The 24,566-nt window shown below is 46.5% G+C and overlaps 1 protein-coding gene across 1 annotated transcript in view; it reads left to right on the plus strand.

The window, feature by feature from the left end:
- The window catches only part of LOC127608554 (cystine/glutamate transporter-like), a 116,910-nt gene that overhangs the window by 38,686 nt on the left and 53,658 nt on the right, over positions 1–24,566 (plus strand). The window contains exon 2 of the mRNA XM_052077696.1: positions 17,919–18,045. Coding sequence (XP_051933656.1) covers positions 17,919–18,045 — 127 coding nt within the window. The remainder of the gene's footprint in view (positions 1–17,918; positions 18,046–24,566) is intronic.

Here is a 24,566-nt window from a genome sequence, read left to right on the forward strand (position 1 = left end):
TGGGGAGTGGAAGAGCTGGAGGACAGAAGAGAGGACCCAAAGGAGAACGGTGCAAGCGAAGTGGGAGGTGTTGAAAGTGGAGGAGAAGAAAAGAGAATATGAGGAGAGGACAAGAGAGAAATTGGAGGAGTTGAACAAGGAAGGACGGGGAAAGGAGAGTGGGTGGACAGAGCTGGCGAACATAATGGTGGAAACAGCAGTGGAGGTATGTGGAAGGGAGAGAAGAGAAATATCCAATCCTTGGACGGTAGGGAGAGAGGAGGAGATAGAAGATATGAAGAAGAGGATAGGGGAGAGGGTAGACAGAAGGAATAAGAAATTGGAGACCCTGAATGCGAGGAGAAGGTTGAGAGTGAGGGGAGGAGGGAGAGGAGTGGGGGAGATGGAAGAAGAACTCACCAGACTAAAAGCGGAAGTGAAGGAAACGCGAAAGGAATTGAAGAAGCTGCTGAGGAGGCTGGAAAGAGACTGGTGGGAAGGCGTGATTGAGGACTGTCAGGAAGCATGTTCTAGAGGAAGGATTGGTGATATGTACAAATGTTTGAGGAAGTTGGGAAAAAGGGATAAACCGGCCGCTCGGAGCACGACGGTGACGACAGAGGAGTTTAGGGAGCATTTTGAAAGCGTGTCGAGGGAGAGGTACGAGGAAGAACCAAGAGTGATAGAAGAGGCAGTTCAAGGAGCAGTAGATCTCAGAGACGATAGCAGAGCGAGCGAAGCAAACGAGATCATGAATGAGGTGCCTGAGAGGGAAGAAATCATGGAGGCTATGGGGGATATACGGGAGTCAGCACCGGGAGAAGATGGGGTGAGAATAGGATTTATACGGAGCGCGTGTGAGGAAGTGAGAGAAAGAGTGATTAAGATAGTGAGGCAGATGTTTGAGCAGAGGGCGGACCGATGGGAGGGAAGTGTAAAAGTGGGACTGATGGTACCGATACATAAGAAGGGGGACAGGAATGATAGAAACAACTACAGAGGAGTGTGCCTGCTGAGTATGGGCAGCAGGGTGTTAGGGAGAATGTTAGCGAAGAGACTGAGTTGGTGGGCCGAACATCTGGGGCTCCTTGACGAAAACCAAGTGGGCTTTAGGAAAGGGAGGTCCACAGCAGATGTAACGCAAATGATGGTACGCATACAGGAGGATGTAGAAGATTGTAAGAAGAGAGTGACCCAGGAAGGGGTAAGGGACATGAAGGACAACGACTGGCCATGTGCCAGACTGTTAGATTTGAAAAAGGCGTATCCGAGAGTGAGCAAACCAGCGCTATGGAGGGAGTGAGTGGAGGATTGATGCCAGCGAGAGGGCTGAGGGAAGGATGCTCTACATCACCGATCCTTTTTAACAGCTACCATCAGGCGGTGATGAGACAGGCACTAGCGGCGAGGAATCAAGATAACAGGGAGGAAAAAATGGTGGTGTGGAGGTGGATACCAGGAGGGTCATTCGCAGGTGAACATGGCTGGGAGAGAGGGAGCTCGGAAACAAAGGAAGTGAGGGTATCGAGCGCCTTGTTTGCGGACGACACTACTATAGTGGGGACGAAAGGACAGATAGACCAGAGTGTAAGGAGAGTGAAAAGTGTAATGGCCCATTGGGAAGAGAGGAACAATGAGGAGAAGGAGGAGTTTGGAACGCTAGAGGGGGGGGGGGATTAGAGTGTTGGGAAGCTGGATTGGGACTCAGGCAGATGTGAGAAACAGGATCAAGAGGGCTGGAAAGCTATGGGGGAGTGTGAAAGGGTGGTTGAAAGGGACACGACTATCTAAGAGGTGGCAAGGGAGAGTAGTAGAGGTGTGTGTGGAGAGCAGCTTGCTGTATGACTGTCAGGTAAGAACATGGATGAAGAAGGATGTGGGGAAACTACAGAAGTGGATGGATAGGTGCTACAGGTATGTGTGGAGTGATAGGAACGGAGAACCACTGAGGCAAATGCAAGAAAGAGGAGTGAATATGTAGGATGTAAGGAAAATGTTGGGAGTAAAATCCATCGAGTGGAAAATCGAGAGGCCAGTGTTGCAGAGAATTGGACATGTGATGCGTATGGGAAATGAAAGACTAACAAAAGCTATGGTATTGGGATGGTGGGAGGAACTGGAAGGAAGAGGGAAGAGGATGGGGCGCAAAAGGAAAACGGTGTTGTACTGGAAGAGAGTGATGAGGAATGCAGGGATGGACTGGACGGAGGTGGAAAGATTGACGAGTGACAGGGAAGGATGGAAGCGGAGAGTGAGCGAGCGAATGGATCACCTGTATAAATGGGAAAATCAGAAAGGTCACAGATATGAGGCGGGAAGGAACGAGGAAAGACTGGAAAGGAATGTGAGGAGGGTGAATGATGGGTTGGTATGTCGGTATGACGGGTGCGGAAAAGTGTGCAGGAGTAGAGCTGGTCTAACCATGCACGAGAAACGAGGAACAGGTGGAGTTTGAGTGCGAGAAGTGTGGGAGGAGGTTTGCGTCGAAAGGTAATAATATGAGTCACCAAAGGAGTTGCACGGGAGGAGCGTATGAGGAGAAGGGAGAAAGGAGACAGTGTGGAGGGTGTGAAAGGTGGGTGACGAAAGCAAACTATGCCAGACACGTGAGGGGGTGTGAAAGAGTCTGCAGAGAGTATGAGGTGGAGAGGGAAGGAGGGAGAAGGGAGGGAGCGGGTGTGGCGCGTGGAGGGAGGGCAGGGGAGGGGCGAAGGGCGAATGGGGAGGGGGGGCGCGGAGGGAGAAGGGTAGCTTGCAGGAGGTGTGGGAAGGAAATGTTGGCGGGGAACCTTGCGAGACACCAACGGGATTCGTGCCGGGTGTGGGATCCGGGAGGGGGGGCAAGTCCCTGACGGGGGCCGATTGCCCAGGATCGGATCGAACAGCCATCTAATCAGGCCCTCAAAGAACATGAATGTCCCCAGTGATGTATATGTTACCTGAACTTTATGGAACAAGGGACTTCCTCTCCCCAGTGAGACAATGAATAAGTTCAACTGTGCAAAAGTCTTTTGTTTGACCATGCCTTGTGATCCGGATGTATTTGCATTGTGTGCTTTTTTGATGGCCCAGTCTGATCTAACCTGGGAAAGAAATAAGAGACTAGGTCACCAAAAGATCCATTTCAGGCTGTGAACTTGTATTTGCACCTCAGAGAGGCAGGCCCTCACCGCTACTCTTTAAGATAAGAAAACCTTTATTAGTGACACGTTCGGGCAAGCCGAAATAAAGTTTGGATCCCAGAAGTGCAGACACCAAACAAGGTCTCCATTGCAAAAAGGGTTTAATATACAAAATTCGCACCGACAAAGTAGTAACATAAAGTGCTGGTCAACACAATGACCAGAGGGCACAAAAACGAATAACCAAAAGCGCTTGCACAAAAGGCAAAGGGGGAAAATAAGAACCGCGAAGGCAAACAAAAAACAATGTAACACCTACACGCAAGAGAAAGCCAAATCACAAACTAATAACCATACTTACAAAATACTTGGTACCAACAGTTCAAAAAAGGAAACACGAGGTCTATAGTAGTGATGGGTCCAGCGACACGATGCGTTGATGCATGCGCATGCAGTCTCCCAAGTCATTGAACGTTTCAGACGAAATAGTCCTCTTTGGTTCAGCACTTGCTTCAAACCGCACTTAACATCAAGAACAGATTTAATGTCTTTGTATTTCAAGCCAATTTCAAAGTAAAATTCTATTAAACTCACGAACGGTTGAATACGCTCCATAATTGTTGTTTTTGGTTACACGTACGATGACCCGGAAGCACGTACGATGACCCGGAAGCACGTCAACGAGTGCATCTACCCCGGTCAAGGATGACACCACGTACTGATGTCCAAAATGTTTAATCATGGAACACCGTGAAAACTAAAACACATTTGGAACAACAATCGAAATTACAATATCTTGAACAGGACATTAAATAAATAACACAAAATGACATACCGTGTGCACCGTGGTAAACCGAAAGTAGATCAAGTTACGGTAAATCACGTAGATCACACGGTATCGTAGTTCTGTCTCTGACTCTCTCTCTCTCTCCGAATCCCGTTGTCTTCTCGATCTTTCTCTCTTTCCTCGCTATACACGGCACTTGACCCAGAAGTGATTTTTAACAAACATTCCGAATAACATATTCAGAGGATTTAAGGAAAAAACAAATATGAAAGTTCACATAGAAATATGAAATACTTTTGTAAAACAACAAGCCTAAAATAAATTATATTTTTGTTGTCATGGCAACCAACAACTCAGTCTTGGCGCCAGTTACACTCCCACCAAATTACTGTTGGAGTAACATTTGTAAATGAAAAAATACGTTTCACCCTTGAAAATAATCAACAGTAATTTCACCCTTGTTCTGATGTATCCTTAAACGAGACAAATTTAATGTCATTCAAACAAACAATGGAATTTACATATTCCAAAAAATTTACCTATTCTAGATTGAATATTTGACACCTTAACTTACAGCATCTCATGCTTTCTCCCTAGTTGCCTTCAACTAGAACCACTAACTTCTGTACGGCTCTTTGAACGACGGAAGGCTTATTGAGGCGCTCTCCCTTTCTCCCTAACTTTCGTTCTCCTATCTGTACGGTTACTTTTCGCACCAGTCCGTCATCATCTTGATTTGCTTCAATAACCCTAGCAAGTTTCCATTCGTTGCGAGGCACATCATCCTCTTTGATGATCACCTGTCACCTGTCACCTATCCCTTGACCTTGGTTGTGGTCGTTGGGGCGCCCGTGAAGACCCTTTCACCGTTTCTTTCCAACCGTCTCTGTTTTCTGCCGCTCTCTGGGACTTTGCGAAATCCAGGTTGGTCCACTCTCTGATGTTGTCCTCCCACCTCTTTTTCTGCCTTCCTCGTTTGCGAGATCCTTGTACAGTTCCGTGTAGCACCGTCTTTGCAAGGCCTGATGATCTCGTAACATGGCCGTACCACCGTAACTTCCGTCTTTTTACGATGGTGAGTAGGTTGTCATGGTGTCCGATAGCTTGTTGTATCCGATAGCTAGTTGATAGATAGTGATGTTGATGATCACAACATCACTAACTACCATATTGCGCCTTGGTGTAAGCCATCGTTGCCTCAGGGTAAGGTTTGCAAGGTATTCCTTCCTCCACCTGTGCCAGAATTGTTCGGAAAGATATTAAATCCTTCTCCACCGTTTTTTGGCGTAGAGATCTTCCTGGATAAACTCACCAGGTGGGGGAAGTGGTACAGACGACTTCATTGTAATCAAATGATTTGGCGTGAGAGGTTCCAAACGTGTGGGATCACTGATGTTGTCAACAGTTAAGGGCCGGTTGTTTACAATGGGCATAGCTTCATAAAAGAAAGTCCTTACGGAAGTCATTTAACCTTCCAGCGCTTTGGGCCAAGACAGTGCTCAGTACACTTCTCACTGTCCTGATTTGAAGTTCCCATACCCCGCCAGTGTGACTTGAGTGTGGCGTGTTCATCTGAAAATCACATAGTTTGTCTGCAAGATAGGAGGCTAATCTTTGTTGATTTAATTCGGAAGGGGCCGAAGCAGTCCATACCACAGTAAGCGAATGGTGGTGTTGCATCAACACGGTCACTGGGTAAGTCTGCCATCCGCTGTTCCTCTGGTGGTGCGCGAATTCTTCTACATTGTACACACCGTCTTCGTAACTCATTGAGAGTTTGTCCTCTGCCTTGATGTTGTATTTTGTTGTGATGATGACTAATAATGAGGTTTGTGAGAGCACCGTCTTTAGGGAGTATTACTGGGTGTTTTAATTCAAGCGACACAGCTGCTTTTCTTAGTCTTCCTCCTACTCTCAATATGCCGCCTTGAAAGCACGGGTCAAGCTGATAAAGTTGATGGTTACAAGGCAGTTTTCCTGATTTCTCGCTAAGCATGCTCATCTCCGTTTGGAAGACATCCTTTTGTGTCAGTTTAACAAGGGTCAGTGTAGCTTGCCTCTTTTCTTCTACGTTTACAGGTTTTGTGGTTTTGATTCTCTTGGCTAGCCGTTGGATGCGAGCAATGACATTAACTGCTGTTGCCCATTTTGAAATCCGTGACAGAAGCTCTTGAATGTCAAATTGCCTTACAGCTTCTGTCTTTAACACTTGTACAATCCTCACCTCAGGATCTCCCACCAGTAGCTCAGGTGTCACTTCGTTTATGGCTATATCTCTCTCCCATAAAAACCTTGGACCGGTGAGCCAATTTGAGTTGATGAGACCTGCCACGTTCAGGCCTCTGGAGGCATGGTCTGCAGGGTTGTCTCCTGTGTCGACGTAGTACCACCGCTTTGCATCACTGTTTTCTCGAATTCTCTGGACCCGATTTGCAACAAAGACATGGAATCGTTTAGCGTCATTGTTAATATATCCTAGAACCACTCGAGAGTCTGTCCAAAAATATTCTTCATCTATTTTGACTTCCAACTCCTCCCGTAACATCTTGCTCACGACTGCTGAGGTTACTGCTGCGCTTAGCTCCAGCCTTGGTATGGTGAGTATTTTGGTTGGAGCCATTCTCGCTTTGCCAATGACAAAGGAGCAGTTCACCTTCTCTTTAACACCCTGATGTAGCTACACTGACCATACCCTCGGCTGCTAGCGTCAGAAAAGTGGTGAAGCTCAACTCTCTGTACCTTGCCAAACCTATCAATGTCAATTTGATCAAGGTTCTCCAAATCCTCTAGCCAAATCTCCCACCTTAACTTTAAGTCCATAGGTAGTAGATCGTCCCATCCTGTATCTCTCTGACACAACTCTTGTAGTATCCTCTTTCCTTCAAGGATGAATGGGGCTAAAAAACCGAGAGGATCGTATAAAGAGGCTACAACAGAAAGAATCCCTCTTCGTGTGGTGGGTCTTTTATCAAGTGACACCTTGAAGGAGAAACTGTCACTTTCGATCTTCCATCTTACCCCAAGCGCTCTTTGCACTGGTAAGTCGTCAGGCCTGAAATCAACATTCTTCACGTCCATAGCACATTCTGCTACAACGATTGAATCTAGCACTTCTCGGTTATTGGAAAGGAATTTGTGGAGGTGTAGGTTTCCTCTTGCACACAGAGCTTGAGCCCTTTTCACAAGCTCTTTCGCTTCAGCTACTGACTCCACGCTTATGAGTCCGTCATCAACATAGAAATTTTTCCGAATGAAACTAGCTGCATTGGGGAACTGTTTCTCATTAAGGTTGGCAAGGCATTTCATGGCATAATTGGCACAGCCAGGGGAAGACGATGCTCCGAATAAATGCACCTTTATACGGTATTCTGTGGGTTGTGAATCTAAGTCTCCATTTTCCCACCAGAGAAAACGCAGATAATCTCTGTCCTCCTTTCTAACATGAAACCCGTGAAATATTTTTTCTAAATCACACATAATTGCAACAGGGTGTTTCCTGAAACCCTCTCCGTGAGCCGTCACCTTACCGTGGTGGAGGGGTTTGTGTGTCCCAATGATCCTAGGAGCTAAGTTGTCTGGGGCTTTATGTCCCTGGCAGGGTCACCCATGGCAAACAGGTCCTAGGTGAGGGACCAGACAAAGCACGGCTCACAAAGCCCCTTATGAAAAATAAAATCGATGGTACTTTGTTTCCCTTGCCCGGACGCGGGTCACCGGGGCCCCCCTCTGGAGCCAGGCCTGGAGGTGGGGCTCGTTGGCGAGCGCCTGGTGGCCGGGCCTACACCCATGGGGCCCGGCCGGGCTCAGCCCGAAGAGGCAACGTGGGTCCCCCTTCTCATGGTCTCACCACCCGTGGGAGGGGTCAAAGGGGTCGGGTGCAATGCGAGCTGGGCGGCAGCCAAAGGTGGGGACCCTGGCGGTCCGATCCTCGGCTGCAGAAGCTAGCTCTTGGGACATGGAATGTCACCTCTCTGGCAGGGATGGAGCCCGAACTGGTGTGTGAGGCAGAGAAGTTCCGACTGGATATAGTCGGACTTGCCTCCACACACAGCCTAGGTTCTGGTACCAGTCCTCTCGAGAGGGGTTGGACTCTCTTTCACTCTGGAGTTGCTCACGGTGAGAGGCGCAGAGCAGGTGTGGGCTTACTCATTGCCCCCCGGCTCAGTGCCTGTACATTGGGGTTCACACCGGTGGACGAGAGGGTTGCCTCCCTCCGCCTGCGGGTGGGGGGACGGGTCCTGTTTTTTGTGCATATGCACCAAACAGCAGCTCAGCATACCCACCCTTTTTGGAGTCCTTGGAGGGTGTGCTGGAGAGTACTCCTGCTGGGGACTCCCTTGTTTTCCTGGGGGACTTCAATGCTCACGTGGGCAATGACAGTGAGACCTGGAGGGGCGTGATTGGGAGGAACGGCCCCCCCGATCAGAACTCGAGTGGTGTTTTGTTATTGGACTTCTGTGCTCGTCACGGACTCTCCATAACGAACACCTTGTTCAAACATAAGGGTGTCCACATGTGCACTTGGCACCAGGACACCCTAGGCCGTAGTTCGATGATCGACCTTGTGGTCGTGTCATCGGATTTGCGGCCGCATGTTCTGGACACTCGTGTGAAGAGAGGGGCGGAGCTGTCAACTGATCACCACCTGGTGGTGAGTAGGCCCCGATGGTGGGGGAAGATGCTGGTCCGTCCTGGCAGACCCAAACGTATTGTGAGGGTTTGTTGGGAGCGTCTGGCGGAATCCCCTGTCAGAAGGAGTTTCAACTCCCACCTCCGACAGAGCTTTTCCCATGTTCAGGGGGAGATGGGGGACATTGAGTCCGAGTGGACCATGTTCCGTGCCTCTATTGTTGAGGCGGCCAATCTGAGTTGTGGCCGTAAGGTGGTTGGTGCCTGTCGTGGCGGCAACCCTCGTACTCGCTGGTGGACACCAGCAGTAAGGGATGCCGTCAAGCTGAAGAAGGAGTCTTATCGAGCCTTTATGGCCTGTGGGACCCCAGAGGCAGCTGACGGGTACCGACTGGCCAAGCGGAACGCAGCTTTGGTGGTCGCCGAGGCAAAAACCAGAGCATGGGAAGAGTTCGGTGAGGCCATGGAAGCCGACTTCCGGATGGCTTCGAGGAAATTCTGGTCCACCATCCGACGTCTCAGGAGGGGGAAGCAGTGCACCACTAACAGTGTGTACAGTGGGGATGGGGCACTGCTGACTTCGACTCGGGACGTTGTGAACCGGTGGCAGAGTACTTCGAAGACCTCCTCAACTCCACCAACATGCCTTCCTTGGAGGAAGCAGAGCCTGGGGACTCTGAGGTGGGCTCTCCTATCTCTGTGGTTGAAGTCACCGATGTGGTTAAAAAGCTCCTCGGTGGCAAGGCCCCAGGGGTGGATGAGATCCGCCCGGAGTTCCTCAAGGTTCTGGATGTTGTGGGGCTGTCCTGGTTGACACGCCTCTGCAACATCGCGTGGTCAACGGGGAGAGTGCCTCTGGATTGGCAGACCGGGGTGGTAGTCCCTCTTTTTAAAAAGGGGGACCGGAGGTTGTGTTCCAATTACAGAGGGATCACACTCCTCAGCCTCCCTGGTAAGGTCTATTCAGGGGTGCTGGAGAGGAGGGTCCGTCAGGAAGTCGAGCCTCAGATTGAGGAGGAGCAGTGTGGTTTTCGTCCCGGCCGTGGAACAGTGGACCAGCTCTACACCCTTAGCAGGGTTCTCGAGGGTATGTGGGAATTCGCCCAACCAGTCTACATGTGTTTTGTGGACTTGGAGAAGGCGTTTGACCGTGTCCCTCGGGGAGTTCTGTGGGGGGTGCTTCGTGGGTATGGAGTACCGAACCCCCTGATACGGGCTGTTCGGTCACTATACCACCGATGTCAGAGTTTGGTTCGCATTGCCGGCAGTAAGTCGGAATCGTTTCCAGTGAGGTTAGGACTCCGCCAAGGCTGCCCTTTGTCACCGATTCTGTTCATAACCTTCATGGACAGAATCTCTAGGCGCAGCCGAAGCGTTGAGGGGGTCCGTTTTGGTGGCCTCAGTATTGCATCCCTGCTTTTTGCAGATGATGTGGTGCTGTTGGCTCCTTCAAACAGGGCTCTCCAACTCTCACTGGAGCGTTTCGCAGCCGAGTGTGAAGCGGTTGGGATGAAAATCAGCACCTCCAAATCTGAAACAATGGTCCTCAGTCGGAAAATGGTGGAGTGCCCCCTCCGGGTCGGGGGGGAGATCTTGCCCTAAGTGGAGGAGTTTAAGTATCTTGGGGTCTTGTTCACGAGTGAGGGCAGGAGGGAGCGAGAGATCGACAGGCGGATCGGTGCAGCGTCTGCTGTGATGCGGACGTTGTATCGGTCTGTCGTGATGAAGAAGGAGCTGAGCCAAAGGGCGAAGCTCTCAATTTACCGGTCGATCTACGTTCCAACCCTCATCTATGGTCACGAGTCGTGACCGAAAGAACGAGATCCCGGATACAAGCGGCCGAAATGAGTTTTCTCCGCAGGGTGTCCAGGCTCTCCCTTAGAGATAAGGTGAGAAGCTCGGTCATCCGGGAGGGGCTCCGAGTCGAGCCGCTTCTCCTCCACATCGAGAGGAGCCAGATGAGGTGGCTTGGGCATCTGATTCGGATGCCTCCTGAACGCCTCCCTGGTGAGGTGTTCCGGGCATGTCCCACCGGGAGGAGACCCCGAGGAAGACCCAGGACACGCTGGAGAGACTATGTCACCCAGCTGGCCTGGGAACGCCTCGGGATCCCCCGGGGAGAGCTGGAAGAAGTAGCTAGGGAGAGGGAAGTCTGGGCTTCCCTGCTAAAGCTGTTGCCCCCGCGACCCGGCCCCGGATAAGCGGTAGAAGATGGATGGATGGATGTTTCCTGAAACGAAATAGTACAGCTGTGAGGCCATTTGTAAGGTCAGGTCCTGTTAACAGATGGTCATTCAGTGAGGTGGCCTTTGTACTTTGCAGAACAGTCAAAGACCACGCGGATCTTGTTCGGTTTCCGGGGGTGGTACACACCTTGATGAGGGATATACCAAAGATTGCCGAGTTCTGGTTGGCTGTCTACTTTCTCTGCATCACCATCTTTAATGATGCCCTCCATAAACTTCAGATAGTCACCTTTGAACTTGTGATCTCTGTCTAACTTCCCTTTCAGTTGTTTCAGTCGTGCCAAAGCCAGCACCTTATTGTTTGGGAGGTGAGGTCGTGCTTTGAAAGGAAGTGGCATTTCGAGGTGACCGTGTTCATTTTGTTGGAAGCCTCCTTTTAATATTTGCAGAAAGAGAATGTCATCTTGAGATATGCTTTTTTCACCTGCTTTTGTGTCTGCAAAATCAGACTCAAGGGCTTTAATGACGGCTGATGGTGTTACAGGTGGTAACTCTTTGACAGATACTCGAAGACAAAGTCCAGTCACATCGCCTGCATTTACGCATTGTGCTACTCCTCCCACAATACTCCAGCCAAGATCGGTTTTGACAGCGTAAGGCTCGTAGTCACCTCCAGTAATGACCTCTCTTGGAATCAAGGCTCGGGAGCAGTCATAGCCAATCAATAATCCAATGCCACAATCCATTGGTGGGGGTATCTCTTGAGTTATGATAACAAGATGTTTCCATGAAGTGGCTGTTTTGCGGGTAGGAATATGTGTCCACTCAAGAGGAATGAAGTCTCTTGTGTAGGCCGGAGGTAGGTCAATTGAAATATTTGAGGAAAATCCTCTTACTTTAAGTCCACAAACTCTTTCGCTTTTTATCACTGAGTCCTTTCCCATCATCGTGGAGAGTTTCAATTTAACTGGGTCCATGTCTACCTTAAGCTTTGCGCACAATTCTTGATCAACAAACGTGTGGCTACTTTGTGTGTCCAACAGCGCATAAGCTAGGGCCTCTGTCTCAGGTGCGTTAGGTGCTGAGATCCAGACGGGCACAATCATTGATGTACTCACAACATCACTTCCCTTGACACAACAAGGTAGTGAGGATGTGATTTCTTCAGTGGTGTTCTGTGCTGAGGCTGTCTCCGTTGGAGAACGATCTTCATGTAATGCGGTTGGATGATTCTTTCGGCATACTCCACACATGGCTCTATTTCTACATGCCTTAGAATTGTGACCCTTTCTCAGGCATACAAAACATAGCTTATTTTCATAGATGTATTTTCTCTTTTCCTCTGAAGACATTTTCATAAGCTTCTTACATTTATGTAGAGAGTGTTCTTCTCCACAGCATATACATATGCCTGGATTTTCGGCATCTCGTAAATCGTTTTCATTGGGGTCTTGATCGGCTGTAGAGGTTTGCGGATCTGGGATCCTCACCTTTGCAGCAAATGTGTTTGCTTTTCATTGCCTACCTCCCTTTACTGTCATCTCAGTAGATTGTCTTAATGCGTATAGAGACGACACTGGATTGCAAGCGATGCGAAGGAAATGCAACATTCTCTTTGGTGTGTACGGGGCTGCTCGTACCATTCCTTTCCTTAATTTCCTCTTCCTCATATACACCTAACTGTGCCTTAATTACTTCCATGTCTCTGATTTTCAAGTTTTTTCAACTGCTGACGTTGAGCTTCAATAGCCTCTTCCATGTTAATCTCAGTTTCCTTTGCAGCCAGAAGAGCAGCCATTTCGGCCCGCTTAACTGAAATGCTTGGTGATTCGGACGGGTGCCCGGAAGGCTTGGCACTGGGTGCTGTAACTATGGATGCGGTGGAACCATATATGGACCTGGCATATTCGTTATCTAGCAGCATGTGTAATTTTGCGTTTTCTGCCACAGCATCAAAATCTTCTTCATCTTCTGTTAGACGGATACTCATTACTTGCAGTAAGTCTGCTGTTGCCGCTACACATGAATCAACTTTTCGCCGTAATTCTTGACTTGGTGTTGTCTGGCTTCGGACACTGTCGTATATTTCTTTTATCTCACCCTCAAGCTTCTCAACTTCATCCATCATGTCGTACATGTCTTGCTCAGGGCACCATTGTTTTAACTTTCTTCGGGTTTCTCTAACATGACTTTTCCATTTCTCATAAGTTACATTCAACTTGCCTTCCTTTTGAATGAACACTTTCTCTTTTAGTTCCTGCATTTTAGGTGTCAAATGTCTTAAACGAGAGGATTTTCTTATTTTTGCCTCAGCCTCCCTTTCCACATTTTCATGCTCCTGCATCTCATCACACTGACTGTCACTATATTGAGACATTTTTGGAGCTTTCAAACTTCAGAACCTGAGTTTTACAGAGCAATAATAACAATGGCGCGCTTGTCAAACATTCCACAGATATTTTCACACATTCAAGAACTCACATTCATGAGGTCTCATTTATGATAATCTTCGTCTATGTTCTATCCATCTACTTTGCGAGCTATTGGAAGCTGTATAGGCCTTTGCCAACTCTGGTTAATGTCCACCGAAACCTTTAGCTGCTACAGGATGAGAAGCAACGTCGCGCGTTGAAATCTTGCCTTACTGCCGGTTGAGGAGCGACGATGCATGCTGAGGGCCTGTAGCTTGCTGCGGGTTGAGTGCGACGACGTTCGAAGTATCTCGTGGATAGCTGCGTGGCACGCGGGTTGAGTGCGACGACGCTCGATGTAGCTCGTAGCTTGCTACGTGATGTGCGCCGAAGCCGATAGCTTGCCGTGGGGGGAGCACCTGCGCGCCAAAGCCTCCAGAAGGATGGATGAGGACACATTTTCACTGCATCTACCCCGGTCAAGGATGACGCCTCGTACTGATGTCCAAAACGTTTAATCATGGAACACCGTGAAAACTAAAACACATTTCGAACAACAATCGAAATTACAATATCTTGAACAGGACATTAAATAAATAACACAAAATGACATACCGTGTGCACCTTGGTAAACCGAAAGTAGATCAAGTTACGGTAATTCACGTAGATCACACGGTATCGTAGTTCTGTCTCTGACTCTCTCTCTCTCTCTGTCTCCCGTTGTCTTCTCGATCTTTCTCTCATTCCTCGCTATTCACGGCACTTGACCCGGAAGTGATTTTTAACAAACATTCCGAATAACATATTCAGAGGATTTAAGGAAAAAACAAATATGAAAGTTCACATAGAAATATGAAAAACAAAACAACAAGCCTAAAATAAATTATATTTTTGTTGTCATGGCAACCAACAACTCAGTCTTGGCGCCAGTTACAACGAGTATAAAAAATAAATGAAATAAATGAAAAAAGATTGCGAGATCCAATACTTTGGAATACTTTGCGAGATCTGGCATTCTTTGCCAGATCTCGCAATACTTTGGAATACTTTGCGAGATCTCGCATTACTTTGTGAGATCTCGCAATACCTTGGAATACTTTGCGAGATCTCACAAAGTACTTTGTGAGATCTCACAATACTTTGGAATACTTACCAAGATCTCGCATTACTTTGCGAGATCTTGCATTACTATGCGATATCTCGCTAAGTTTTTTTTTCATTCCATGTCCCCTTAGGGGCTTCGTAATTCACACATAATCTCTCACAAAATATTACTGTCCATCAACAACAGTGAAAAAAATATTTTGTCATACAACAGCTGCTTTAACAGCTCTTTTTATGGAATCAAAACAGAGCAATATAACATTATAAAGTGCACATCTAAGGTAAACTAGTACTCAGCCGATAGTGGATTTAAGCCATGGTTGCATACTTCGTTTTTCTCAAGTTTGTTTTGAACACAGCAGTCAGGCTATGTTGATTCTGTTGGTCCTTCTTGCACGGAAGTCTCTCTATAGTTTTGTGTAGACATCATTTCGGTTGACTCCACTTGGTTCGATGACAACACTGGAGACGTTTTATTTTCGTTAGGTCGCTACCACTGCACCGCTGAACTTTCGTTGTCATGTCACCTCCTCAGCCCACTGTCACTGTCAGACGAATACAAAGAAGCTCCACCCGCTCTACTTATATGGACACGGAACGCTGGAACCTTACAAAATAGTTTCAAACAAGTAACAATTGCGTCAGAGGCATACATCATATACCTAGATACAGGTAACTTTGGTCTTGTCAGTGGAACAATCTGACTTCTGTGGGAAGTCTCTCTACGGGTTTGTGCAGACATCATTTCGGATGACGACACTTGGTTCGATGGAGCCGTTTTATTTTTAGTGTTCGCTAGGTCGCTACCCCTGCACCGCTGAACTTGCACACTCAGCACACCGTCACTGTCAGACAACACGGAGAAGCTCCACCCGCTTTATTTATATGGCCACAGAACATTTGACCTTCCACACAAAATAATTCCAAACAAGTAACCATCGCGTCAGTAGCATACATCGTATTCGACAGGCTACCTGCTCTTTATTCACCAGAGGCTCATCAACCTAGTCTCTTATTTCTCTCCCAAAACAGTGTCTTCTCCGCTACGTACAATCTCTGTACACAGCTTGTAACGTAGGTTCTCGCTGACAAACCGGAGTCGTTAGATGCAATGCGAATGATTTCTGCTTGAGTCTGCCTGTCACGGTTCTGTTTCAGTCTGGCCAGCAGGTGGCATCAGCGGACTTCTGTGCACACCTGCTGCCAATCTATGATTAGTAAACTCTGTACTTAAGGAACCCTCTGCTGTGCACCTGTTGTCGGAGTATTGCCTTTGCCTTGCTGCTTCCTTGGTGCTTCCTTGCTCATAGACTGCTTTTGCTATAGACTTCGTCGTGTTTCGCTTTTGAACTCTCGGTACCAAGTATTTTGTAGGTATGGTTTTTGTTTTGGGATTTGGCTTTCGCTTGCGTGTATTTGCTACATTGTTTTTTGTTGGCCTTTGCGGTTCTTATTTTCCTGCATTGCCTTTTGTGCAAGCGCTTTTTGTTATTCGTTTTTGTGCCCTCTGGTCCTTGTTTTGACCAGCACTTTATGTTACTTCTTTGGCAGTGCGATTTTTGTATATTAAACCCTTTTTGCTACGGAGACCTTGTTTGGTGTCTACACTTCTGGGATCCCACCTTTATTTCGGCTTGCCCGAACATGACACTGGCTGTGGACAATGTTGACAGGGTTGCATGTAGTAGCCATACATTTAGCTATGGCTTCAGAAAATTTGTTCTTAATCGTGTCATCCATTTTCTTCGCTTTGAAATGATCCATAGCTGTCTGTCTTAGACGAGGGGGCGGAGTACTCACGTCAGCTGTGTGCTTGGCCATGAAGTGGTATTTCAGACTCGACGTGCTACGATGATAGCTCAGTTTACGACTGCAAAACATACAGGTAACTTTCGTCTTGTCAGTGGAACAATCTGGCAACTTTTTAAAAGTAAACTTTCCATTCCTAAACTCTAAGTATTCGTTTTCGGTGTCTCACACGTGCGTGGACCTGTGCAGCGCGCTTGTTGTTTTGTTTTTGGTTTAATTCTTATTTCTTGAATTTCAATGAAAAGAAGACATAGGTGATACTGTTTGGTCCCATTGGCCCGTGTACATCCCATCCTGTAGACTTGGGCCCCCTGTCTCCTTATCTTAAGTCAACAGTCTCAAACTTGGGCCTTAAACTGGACAGTGAATTCAAACTTGACCGGCAAATCGGTGCTGTTGTTAAATCCGGCTTCTTTCACCTTAGACAGCTGGCCAAAGTAAAACCTCTCCTCTCTCATTGACACTTTGAGACAGTAATTCATGCCGTTGTCACATCCCGGCTTGATTACTGCAATTCCCTTGGAGTCAGCCAGTCCTCAATTAACCGCCTTCAGCTGGTCCAGAATGCCGCTGCCTGCCTCTTGACTGGTACTCGTAAGAGGGAGCACATAACTCCTACTCTGACATCCCTTCACTGGCTCCCCATACATTTTAGAGTTTTTTTCAAGATCCTCTTATTTGTTTTGAAATCTCTAAATGACCTCGCGCCACCTTACATCCTAGCTCATCCGCCCCTACACACCTGCCCGCCGCCTCAGGTCTGCGGGCCAGACATTATTAGCAGTACCAAGAAGTAAACTGTGGCTCAGAGGGGATCAAGCCTTTTCTGTTGCTGGTCCCTCTCTGGAATAACCTACCACTGAACATTCGGCAAGCCTCCTTGCTGCCCATCTTCAAATCCCTCCTCAAAACTCACTTGTCTTCTTTGGCATTCGACTCAGCATGACTTAGATTTGTTCTTGGTTTTACTGTTCGGTACTTTCTACAGTCTTTGTTACCAATTTGTTTTACTGTTTATTGTATATGTTAAATTGCTCCATGTACAGCACTTTGTATGCAGCGATGGCTGTTCGAAAGTGCTCTATAAATACAATTGAATTTACTTGAATTGAATTGAATATTTATCGACCAACGTAACATTCGCTGTGACGTGGGCCGCGTGAATCTCGCGAGAAAAAAAATTATCCCGCTAAAATTCCTTTCAATTAATGCCAATAAAAACACACTAAACCGACATATGTAATTGATACACAAGGAACACAACTCCCTGATGAGTTTCGAGGCTTCACACAAGCAGACATGATGATGCGTACAAGCATTGACAAACAGAACAGTTAACTGCATTCAGAAGTAGAAAAAACAAAGGTAGCTTACCAAAATTACGATAAGAATGTACAATGGCAACATCGAAACACATAAATGGAAAAGAAAATATTTTGTAATGATCAGATTTTCATCAAAGGTAACGCCGTATGCAGGATCCTAATTTGAGTATGTTAACATTATAAGGCATATTTATATTTCTTAGTAGTTCATGGTCTCATGTTATTAACATTTGTTGTACATTAAAATAACACTGTTTGAAACTAATGGGAAAAAAATCTGTTCCTAAAACATTGAATTATTCTATAATTATCTTTGTTGTCAATACCTCTTAAAACTGGCAATATAAAAATCAATCAATGAATGACCTGGAGCTGTTTGATGTTCTTTTGAGGATGTCCAGTCAAAAGACCGTTCCAAAAATGAAGTCACATGAAAATAAAGCTTCACACCTACATTTTTATTCGGAATAAGAGTCTCATTTGTGTTTGTGTTGCTGCAGTGTAAATAGCAAATGCACTGTGCTTTGTGGTGTTGATTGCTAATCTGTCACACTTGTTGTTCCTAGGTGCCTTGTCCTACGCTGAACTGGGATCTTATATTAAGAAGTCTGGTGGGCATTACACATACTTATTGGAGGCTTTTGGTCCACATGTGGCTTTTGTGAAACTCTGGGCTGATGTCACTGTGATCAGGTAATGTTTGATTTTGTTTACTAACCTTGTACTGAGAATGTGAATCCTATGTCCTATGTCAATATTTCATTGACAGTGATCCCTCACTACTTCGCGGTTCACTTATCGCAGTTTCAGTGCATCACGTTTTTTTCCCCCAAAGTATTGTATACAGAAAAAAATGCAGAATGTCTCACAGATTTTATACATGGCTGTACGCTTGATTGGTTCCCAGCGCGACGTCGACCAATGACAGCACCAGTGGATCTATGCCATGATGCACAGCCATGTTGATTGACTGTGCATCTTCGCAGTCCCGCCCAGCATCCTCCCTTGTGTCTTATCACGTGGGGTACTCTTTGGTCAATGTCTCATCACGGGGTTGCCTAGATCAGTGTCAGGAGTCTAGACACTTTTTGGACTAAAGATTGACTTTCTGAACAACCATCCTCCTGCGATCGACCTGTTACTGTGCCTGCGCACGCATAGTCACACGCACGCCATGATGAGCAACAGCCTGACACGGAGGCATGCGACACACTTTTGCACCCTTTTAACTATTGTAGCTCACATGTACCGTTTTAAAGTGCTTCCCTCGGCCCTCTAGATACTTATTCTTTGCCCGTGCCGTCTGTGATTTTTACACGAAACAAATTCTGAATGTGAATAATGATAACGGTAAAAGATATAGCGCAACAGCTCTCTTCACAAGCTGCAATTGCAGACTGCTGAGTGCAAACGACAACGTAACGCGGGTCAGGCCCCACCTTAGGTTAAAGATTTAAATACCTGCTTTATTTTTTTTATACTTTTTGTGAGAATGAGACTGATAGGATGAGTAGAGGGCAGTGTACATTAAAACCAAAATATATATTACCAAAATGCACAAAGACACACCAATGGTTGTTTTTTTTTTCTCCTCTATACACCTCGCGGTGGACTTGGGACCAGTTCTCAATCTAGTGGTTGATTGCAATCGATGTAATGGGCACCCCTATGCTTCTATATGTGCTGGGTCTTTTTTTTATCCTAGCCTCAAATTATCCTCGGAGTATAGTTTTTTTTTTTGTGGTTTCCTTTCGGAACTGACTGTAAATTTCCCCAGTGTGGGACAAATAAAGGATATTTATTATATACCGGTATATCTTATTTACTTCTTATTTTAACAATTCAGTTTATTTGAGCAAGTGTTTGTATACAATAATGGTTATCAATCATCCTTCAGCTTCATGATGTCTTGGAAGAGTGAAAACGGTCTTTGACATTGTCCAGCTGAGTGCAGCTCATAAGGTGAACTGTGGGGGAGGGGCGGGGTGAACATTTTTGACTGGTACATTATCTCAGCCCAAGGCATATTTGATTCTCAACAGCTCTCCACAATCATCCCGTGTTGTCTTTTGAGTCAAGAAAATTTGTCTTTTATTTACCATGAAAATTATCTTTGTAATGGCCAGTCAGAGGGCATACTTGCATACTGCCAATCCTAAAGTTTTAGAGGACAGAGGAACAAAATTAGCACACCACCCATTTCAATTTCAGTTTAGATTAGAAAAACAACAAACTGTATCATTTGGAAAATACATTTTTTATTTCACGCAAAGTATATGTACCAAAACGCAAGAAGACTGTCGATATCCTCAGCAGCATGCACAGCCAAGTTGAGACTGAGGATACATACAACCACTGTGACCCAGTACAACAAAGCCAAGTGTGGAGAGGATGTGATGGACCAGGTGGTGTGGGAGTACACTGTGCGTGCAGGAACACGGAGATGGCCAATTTCTGTGTTCTACGACATGATCGACTTGGCTGCACTGAATGCTCACATTGTTTATCAGGCATGCACAGGGGTGCAGGAAAGACGAGCACAGTTCCTGCTTGAACTGGCAAAAGAGCTGGCCAGATCTCACATCAATGCAAAGGAATCACACAAAGAGAACAAGCTTCTTCAGCAGCCTCTCACACCCAGCCCCGGTAAAAGAGCCAAATGTCAAGTTAGAGACGGATGCACACGGAACTCTGCAACTGGCAGATGTGTTCACTGCTACAAGTACACCAGTGGCAAATGCAAGAAGGAGCCACCACTGGAGTGCCAACCCTGTTCTGACAGCCCAGACAGACTATGTAAATGCATTTATAGATTTTGAGAAGTCTGTCGATTCCCTATTTTTTGTATTTTGCAGGATAACAACAATAAAAAAGTGTTGGTATATTTGTTTTTCTTTTGACATACCCTGTATATATTTTACCCTCTCAGAAATACTGATCTTATTTGAATATTTCAGTTTATTTGAGCAGATGTTTGTATACAATAATGGTTATCAATCATTCTTCAGCTTCATGATGTGTTTGAATAGTTATTTTTATAATGGCCAGTCATTTTATGGAGGGCATACTGCCAATCCTAAAATTTTAGAGGACAGAGGAACAAAGTTAGCAGCCCACATATTTCAATTTCAGTTTAGAAAAAAGCACAAACTGTACAATTTGAAAAATACTTTTTTTATTTCACACAAAGATACCCTTACCCTAAGAATCAAGTCAAGTCAACAGTATTTGTAGAGCACTTTCAAACAGCCATTGCTGCATACAAAGTGCTGTACATGGAGCAATTTAACATGCACAATAAACAGTAAGACAAATCGGTAATAAAGGCGGTAGAAAGCAATAAAAACAGTAAAACCAAGAACAAATCTAAGTCATGCTGAGTCGAATGCCAAAGAATACAAGTGAGTTTTGAGGAGGGCTTTGAGGCAGCGAGGAGGCTTGCCGAATGTTCTGTGGGAGGTCAATCCAGAGAGAGGGACCAGCAACAGAAAAGGCTCGATCCCCTCTGAGCCTCAGTTTAGTTCTTGGTCCTTCTAATAATGTCTGGTCCACAGACCTGAGGCGCCTGGCAGGTGTGTAGGGGCGGATGAGTAAGGTGGCGCGAGATTATTCAGAGATTTGAAAACAAAGAGGAGGATCTTGAAAATAACTCTAAAATGAATGGGGAGCCATTGAAGGGATGCCAGAGTAGGAGTTATGTGCTCCCTCTTACGAGTACCAGTCAAGAGGCGAACAGCGGCGTTCTGGACCAGCTGAAGGCGCTTAATGGAGGACTGGCTGACTCCAAAGTAAAGGGCATTGCAGTAATCGAACCGGGATGTGACAAAGGCATGAATTACTGTCTCAAAGTGTTCATGTTAGAGGAGAGGTTTTATTTTAGCCAGCTGTCTAAGGTGAAGGAAGATGGATTTAACAACGGCACCAATTTGCCGATCGAGTTTGAAATCACTGTCCAGTTTAAGGCCCAAGTTTGAGACTGTTGACTTAAGATAAGGAGACAGGGCGGCCAAGTCTACAGGATGGAATGCACAAGCCACTGGGACCAAACAATATCACCTCTGTCTTCTTTTCGTTGAATTTCAAGAAATTTTGTGCCATCCAGGTTTTGATTTCTTCCAGACAGGATAGGAGTGGCCTTAATGAGAAGGCATCTTTCTTGCTCAGTGGGACATAGATCTGGCAGTCATCTGCATAGCAGTGGAAGGGAATACCATGTTTCCTTAAGATGGAACCCAATGGGAGCAGATACAGCGAAAACAGCAGAGGCCCCAGAATTGAGCCCTGTGGAACACCACATGACAGGGGAGCATTGCGTGACTCAGAGCAGCCAAGGCTGACACAAAAGGTTCTGTCAGCTAGATAGGACCTAAACCACTCAAGAGCACTGCCGCCAATGCCCACCAAGTGCTGCAAACGTGGTCTCCAGAGTCATTTGCAAGGAGGATGTCATTAGAAACGCGTAACAGGGCTGACTCCGTGCTATGCATCATCTTGAAACCTGACTGGAAGACCTCCAAGTTGTTATGTTCATCCAAGAAAAATTCCAACTGCATGTGCACCACTTTTTCCAGAATTTTGAAAATGAAAGGCAGTTTGGAAATGGGCCTGAAACTTGACAGCACAGCTACATCCTCCAAAAGCGCCAAGGACAAGGCTTGGGTTTAGGTTTTGGGAGCACAGTTTTTGAAGGAGCCACCAAATCCAGGATGGCACGGCATGACGAGTCGAACCAAGAGGTGAGTTCCTCTGTGTTAGACGAGGGTACGCAAAGGTCATTAAAGGCATCAGAGAAACGACTAGCAGTGCGGGGGTTAAAAATTCGGCGTTTACAACTAGGAGCGCCAGATTTCACAGCAGCATGCGGTAAGACTACGTCAAACACAACTGCCATGTGATCAGAAATCCCATTTTCAAGGACTTCCAGATTTGACACCGGTAGACCATGAGCAAGGACAAGGTCTAAAATATGTCCTTGTTCATGTGTCGGGCTGGTCACATACTGCACAAAATTAAGAGTCGATAAGTCTTAAGAAGTCTCTTGCCAGCGGTTTTTGCGGACAGCTGATTTCCGCAAGAAAGGTTGAAAAGTCGCTTAAAAAGTCTTTGCTGTATTTAGGAGGACGGTAAATGACAGCACAGAGCACCGGGGAAACACGACCAACTTCAAAGAAGGTTGCTTCAAAGCTGGTGGCCGATGTGGTGAATGTGCACCGTTTACAATTGAAATTGTTCTTAAAGATGCTCACCGTACCTCCACCACGACCTGATGTCCTCGGGGTATCGAGGAAACCACAGTCAGGTGGCAACAATTCAATCAAAGCGTTATACTCACCAGTACCTGCCCAAGTCTCCGTCAGACACAGGAAATCCAAGTCCTGTTCACACGGCACACATTTGCTCCGGTGCTGCACCGAGATATTTTGTTGCGGGATATTTTGCACCACAGCAAATTGTGTGGAGGGTTCACACGTACAAAGCCGCTGAGCGACACTGTGTTGGGGCTGCCCCACTTGCGGTCACACGGCAGTTTCTGCAGCGGAGCAAAACGACAGGAATGCGGAAGTAGAACATGCACATGCCTAAAGTGTACTCCCTTTTCCCCGCCTTCTTCTTTGTGACAAAAATGGCTTCCTCTCCGGAGAAATCAACGATGTGGTCGCTTATCAGACGCCGCAGGAGAGAGAGAAAAGAAAGATTCCTGAAATACAGAAGAGCACGACAACTACGTATTCTTCGTTTTATTCAGCAACAAATGGACGACTACGCGGCGTTCGTGGCTATGTGGACGGTCGCCATGGCGTCACCAAACGCCGAGAAAGCCACATGGATGAAGACACGCAGTTCTGTTTGGTGGGACAGAGTTGTCAACGATTCGTTCACTCATTCAGACTGGATATCTACCGTATTTTCACGACTATTCGACGCACCGTACGGTTGGGCGCAGTCTCATTAATGGGTGACATTTCTGTATTTTACACATAGACAGACCGCACTGTACCAATGTGTGCAGTTTTACAGTGGTAAAACATATGCCAGCTTAAACATACGGCATGCATGCGCCCACGCTAACACGTTAGCTTGAAGCATACGGTAGCATGCCAAGACGTACAGATACAAGCTAAAAACACGTTTTTAAAAAGGCAACGAAAGCAGAACTGAGTTCGAGTGTATTTTATTTAGCCATCGTACAATGTTCTCACGTTTTTCGATCAATCATCACCCAGAAATCCAGCAAAGTCCTCATCCTCTGTATCAGAAGGAGAGGACTGCACATCCCAATTGTCATTGAATGCATCACATGCTAGTGTGAGTTGCGACGCATTGCCGAGCAATAAGAAGGAGCAGCAACAGCAAAGTCAACATTTCTCTGGTGTGAAGCTTTCCCACATTTGAAAGTAAAGAACAGAGCGAAACATGGTGGCAGTGCGCGTGTGTGTAGAAAGAATTGAACAATTGTGCAAGTACCGTAATCCATCAAAAACGCCGCGTTCCCTCTCGTTGTTGCGTATTGTGGCGTAACTCGCCCAGCGCTGCCTCTCACTCTTTGTAAAGTTGTGTTTGCCATCGATCATCCATTGTTCCCATGCCGTTCGCAACTTTACTTTGAACGCCCGGTTGATGCCAATGTCCAGCGGTTGGAGTTCTTTAGTCAAGCCTCCGGGAATAACGGCAAGCTCAGAGTTCATTTGCTTGACTTGGTTTTTCACCGCTGCTGTGAGATGGGCACGCATGCCAAAAGCATAACCGGTGGCTTTAATTTTGAACTGAGCTTCGTAGGCGTGTCTCTTTGACGAATTTATTTTCAGGGGTTCTTAGAAACCAAAACCGGAGTTGTTTTGCAACAATGCACAGTGCCACACTCTATACAGGTGTTGGTACCTGCTTGCAGCGTCCCTTTAGCGTCCACTTACACGCCCACCCTTCACCATTGGCGGACTGCTCCCCAGGTTGCCTGTCCTCTCTCTCTCTCTCTCTCTCTCTCTCTCTATGTATATATACACGCCCACCCTCCCCTGATTGGCCGACTTCTTTCCCGCATGCCTGGCCACAGTCACTTCCGCCTTTTCTCTATATAAACAGCGTGTCGGCTGTCAGTCAGATTTTGGAACTCAGAGCATACAAAGGACGCTCCGCACCATAAGGCGTCCTGTCCATTTTGGAGAAAATTTAAGACTTTTAATGGCGCCTTATAGTCGTGAAAATACGGTAACTTC

This window comes from Hippocampus zosterae, chromosome 1 (assembly GCF_025434085.1).
Source record: "Hippocampus zosterae strain Florida chromosome 1, ASM2543408v3, whole genome shotgun sequence".
Lineage (NCBI taxonomy): Eukaryota > Metazoa > Chordata > Actinopteri > Syngnathiformes > Syngnathidae > Hippocampus > Hippocampus zosterae.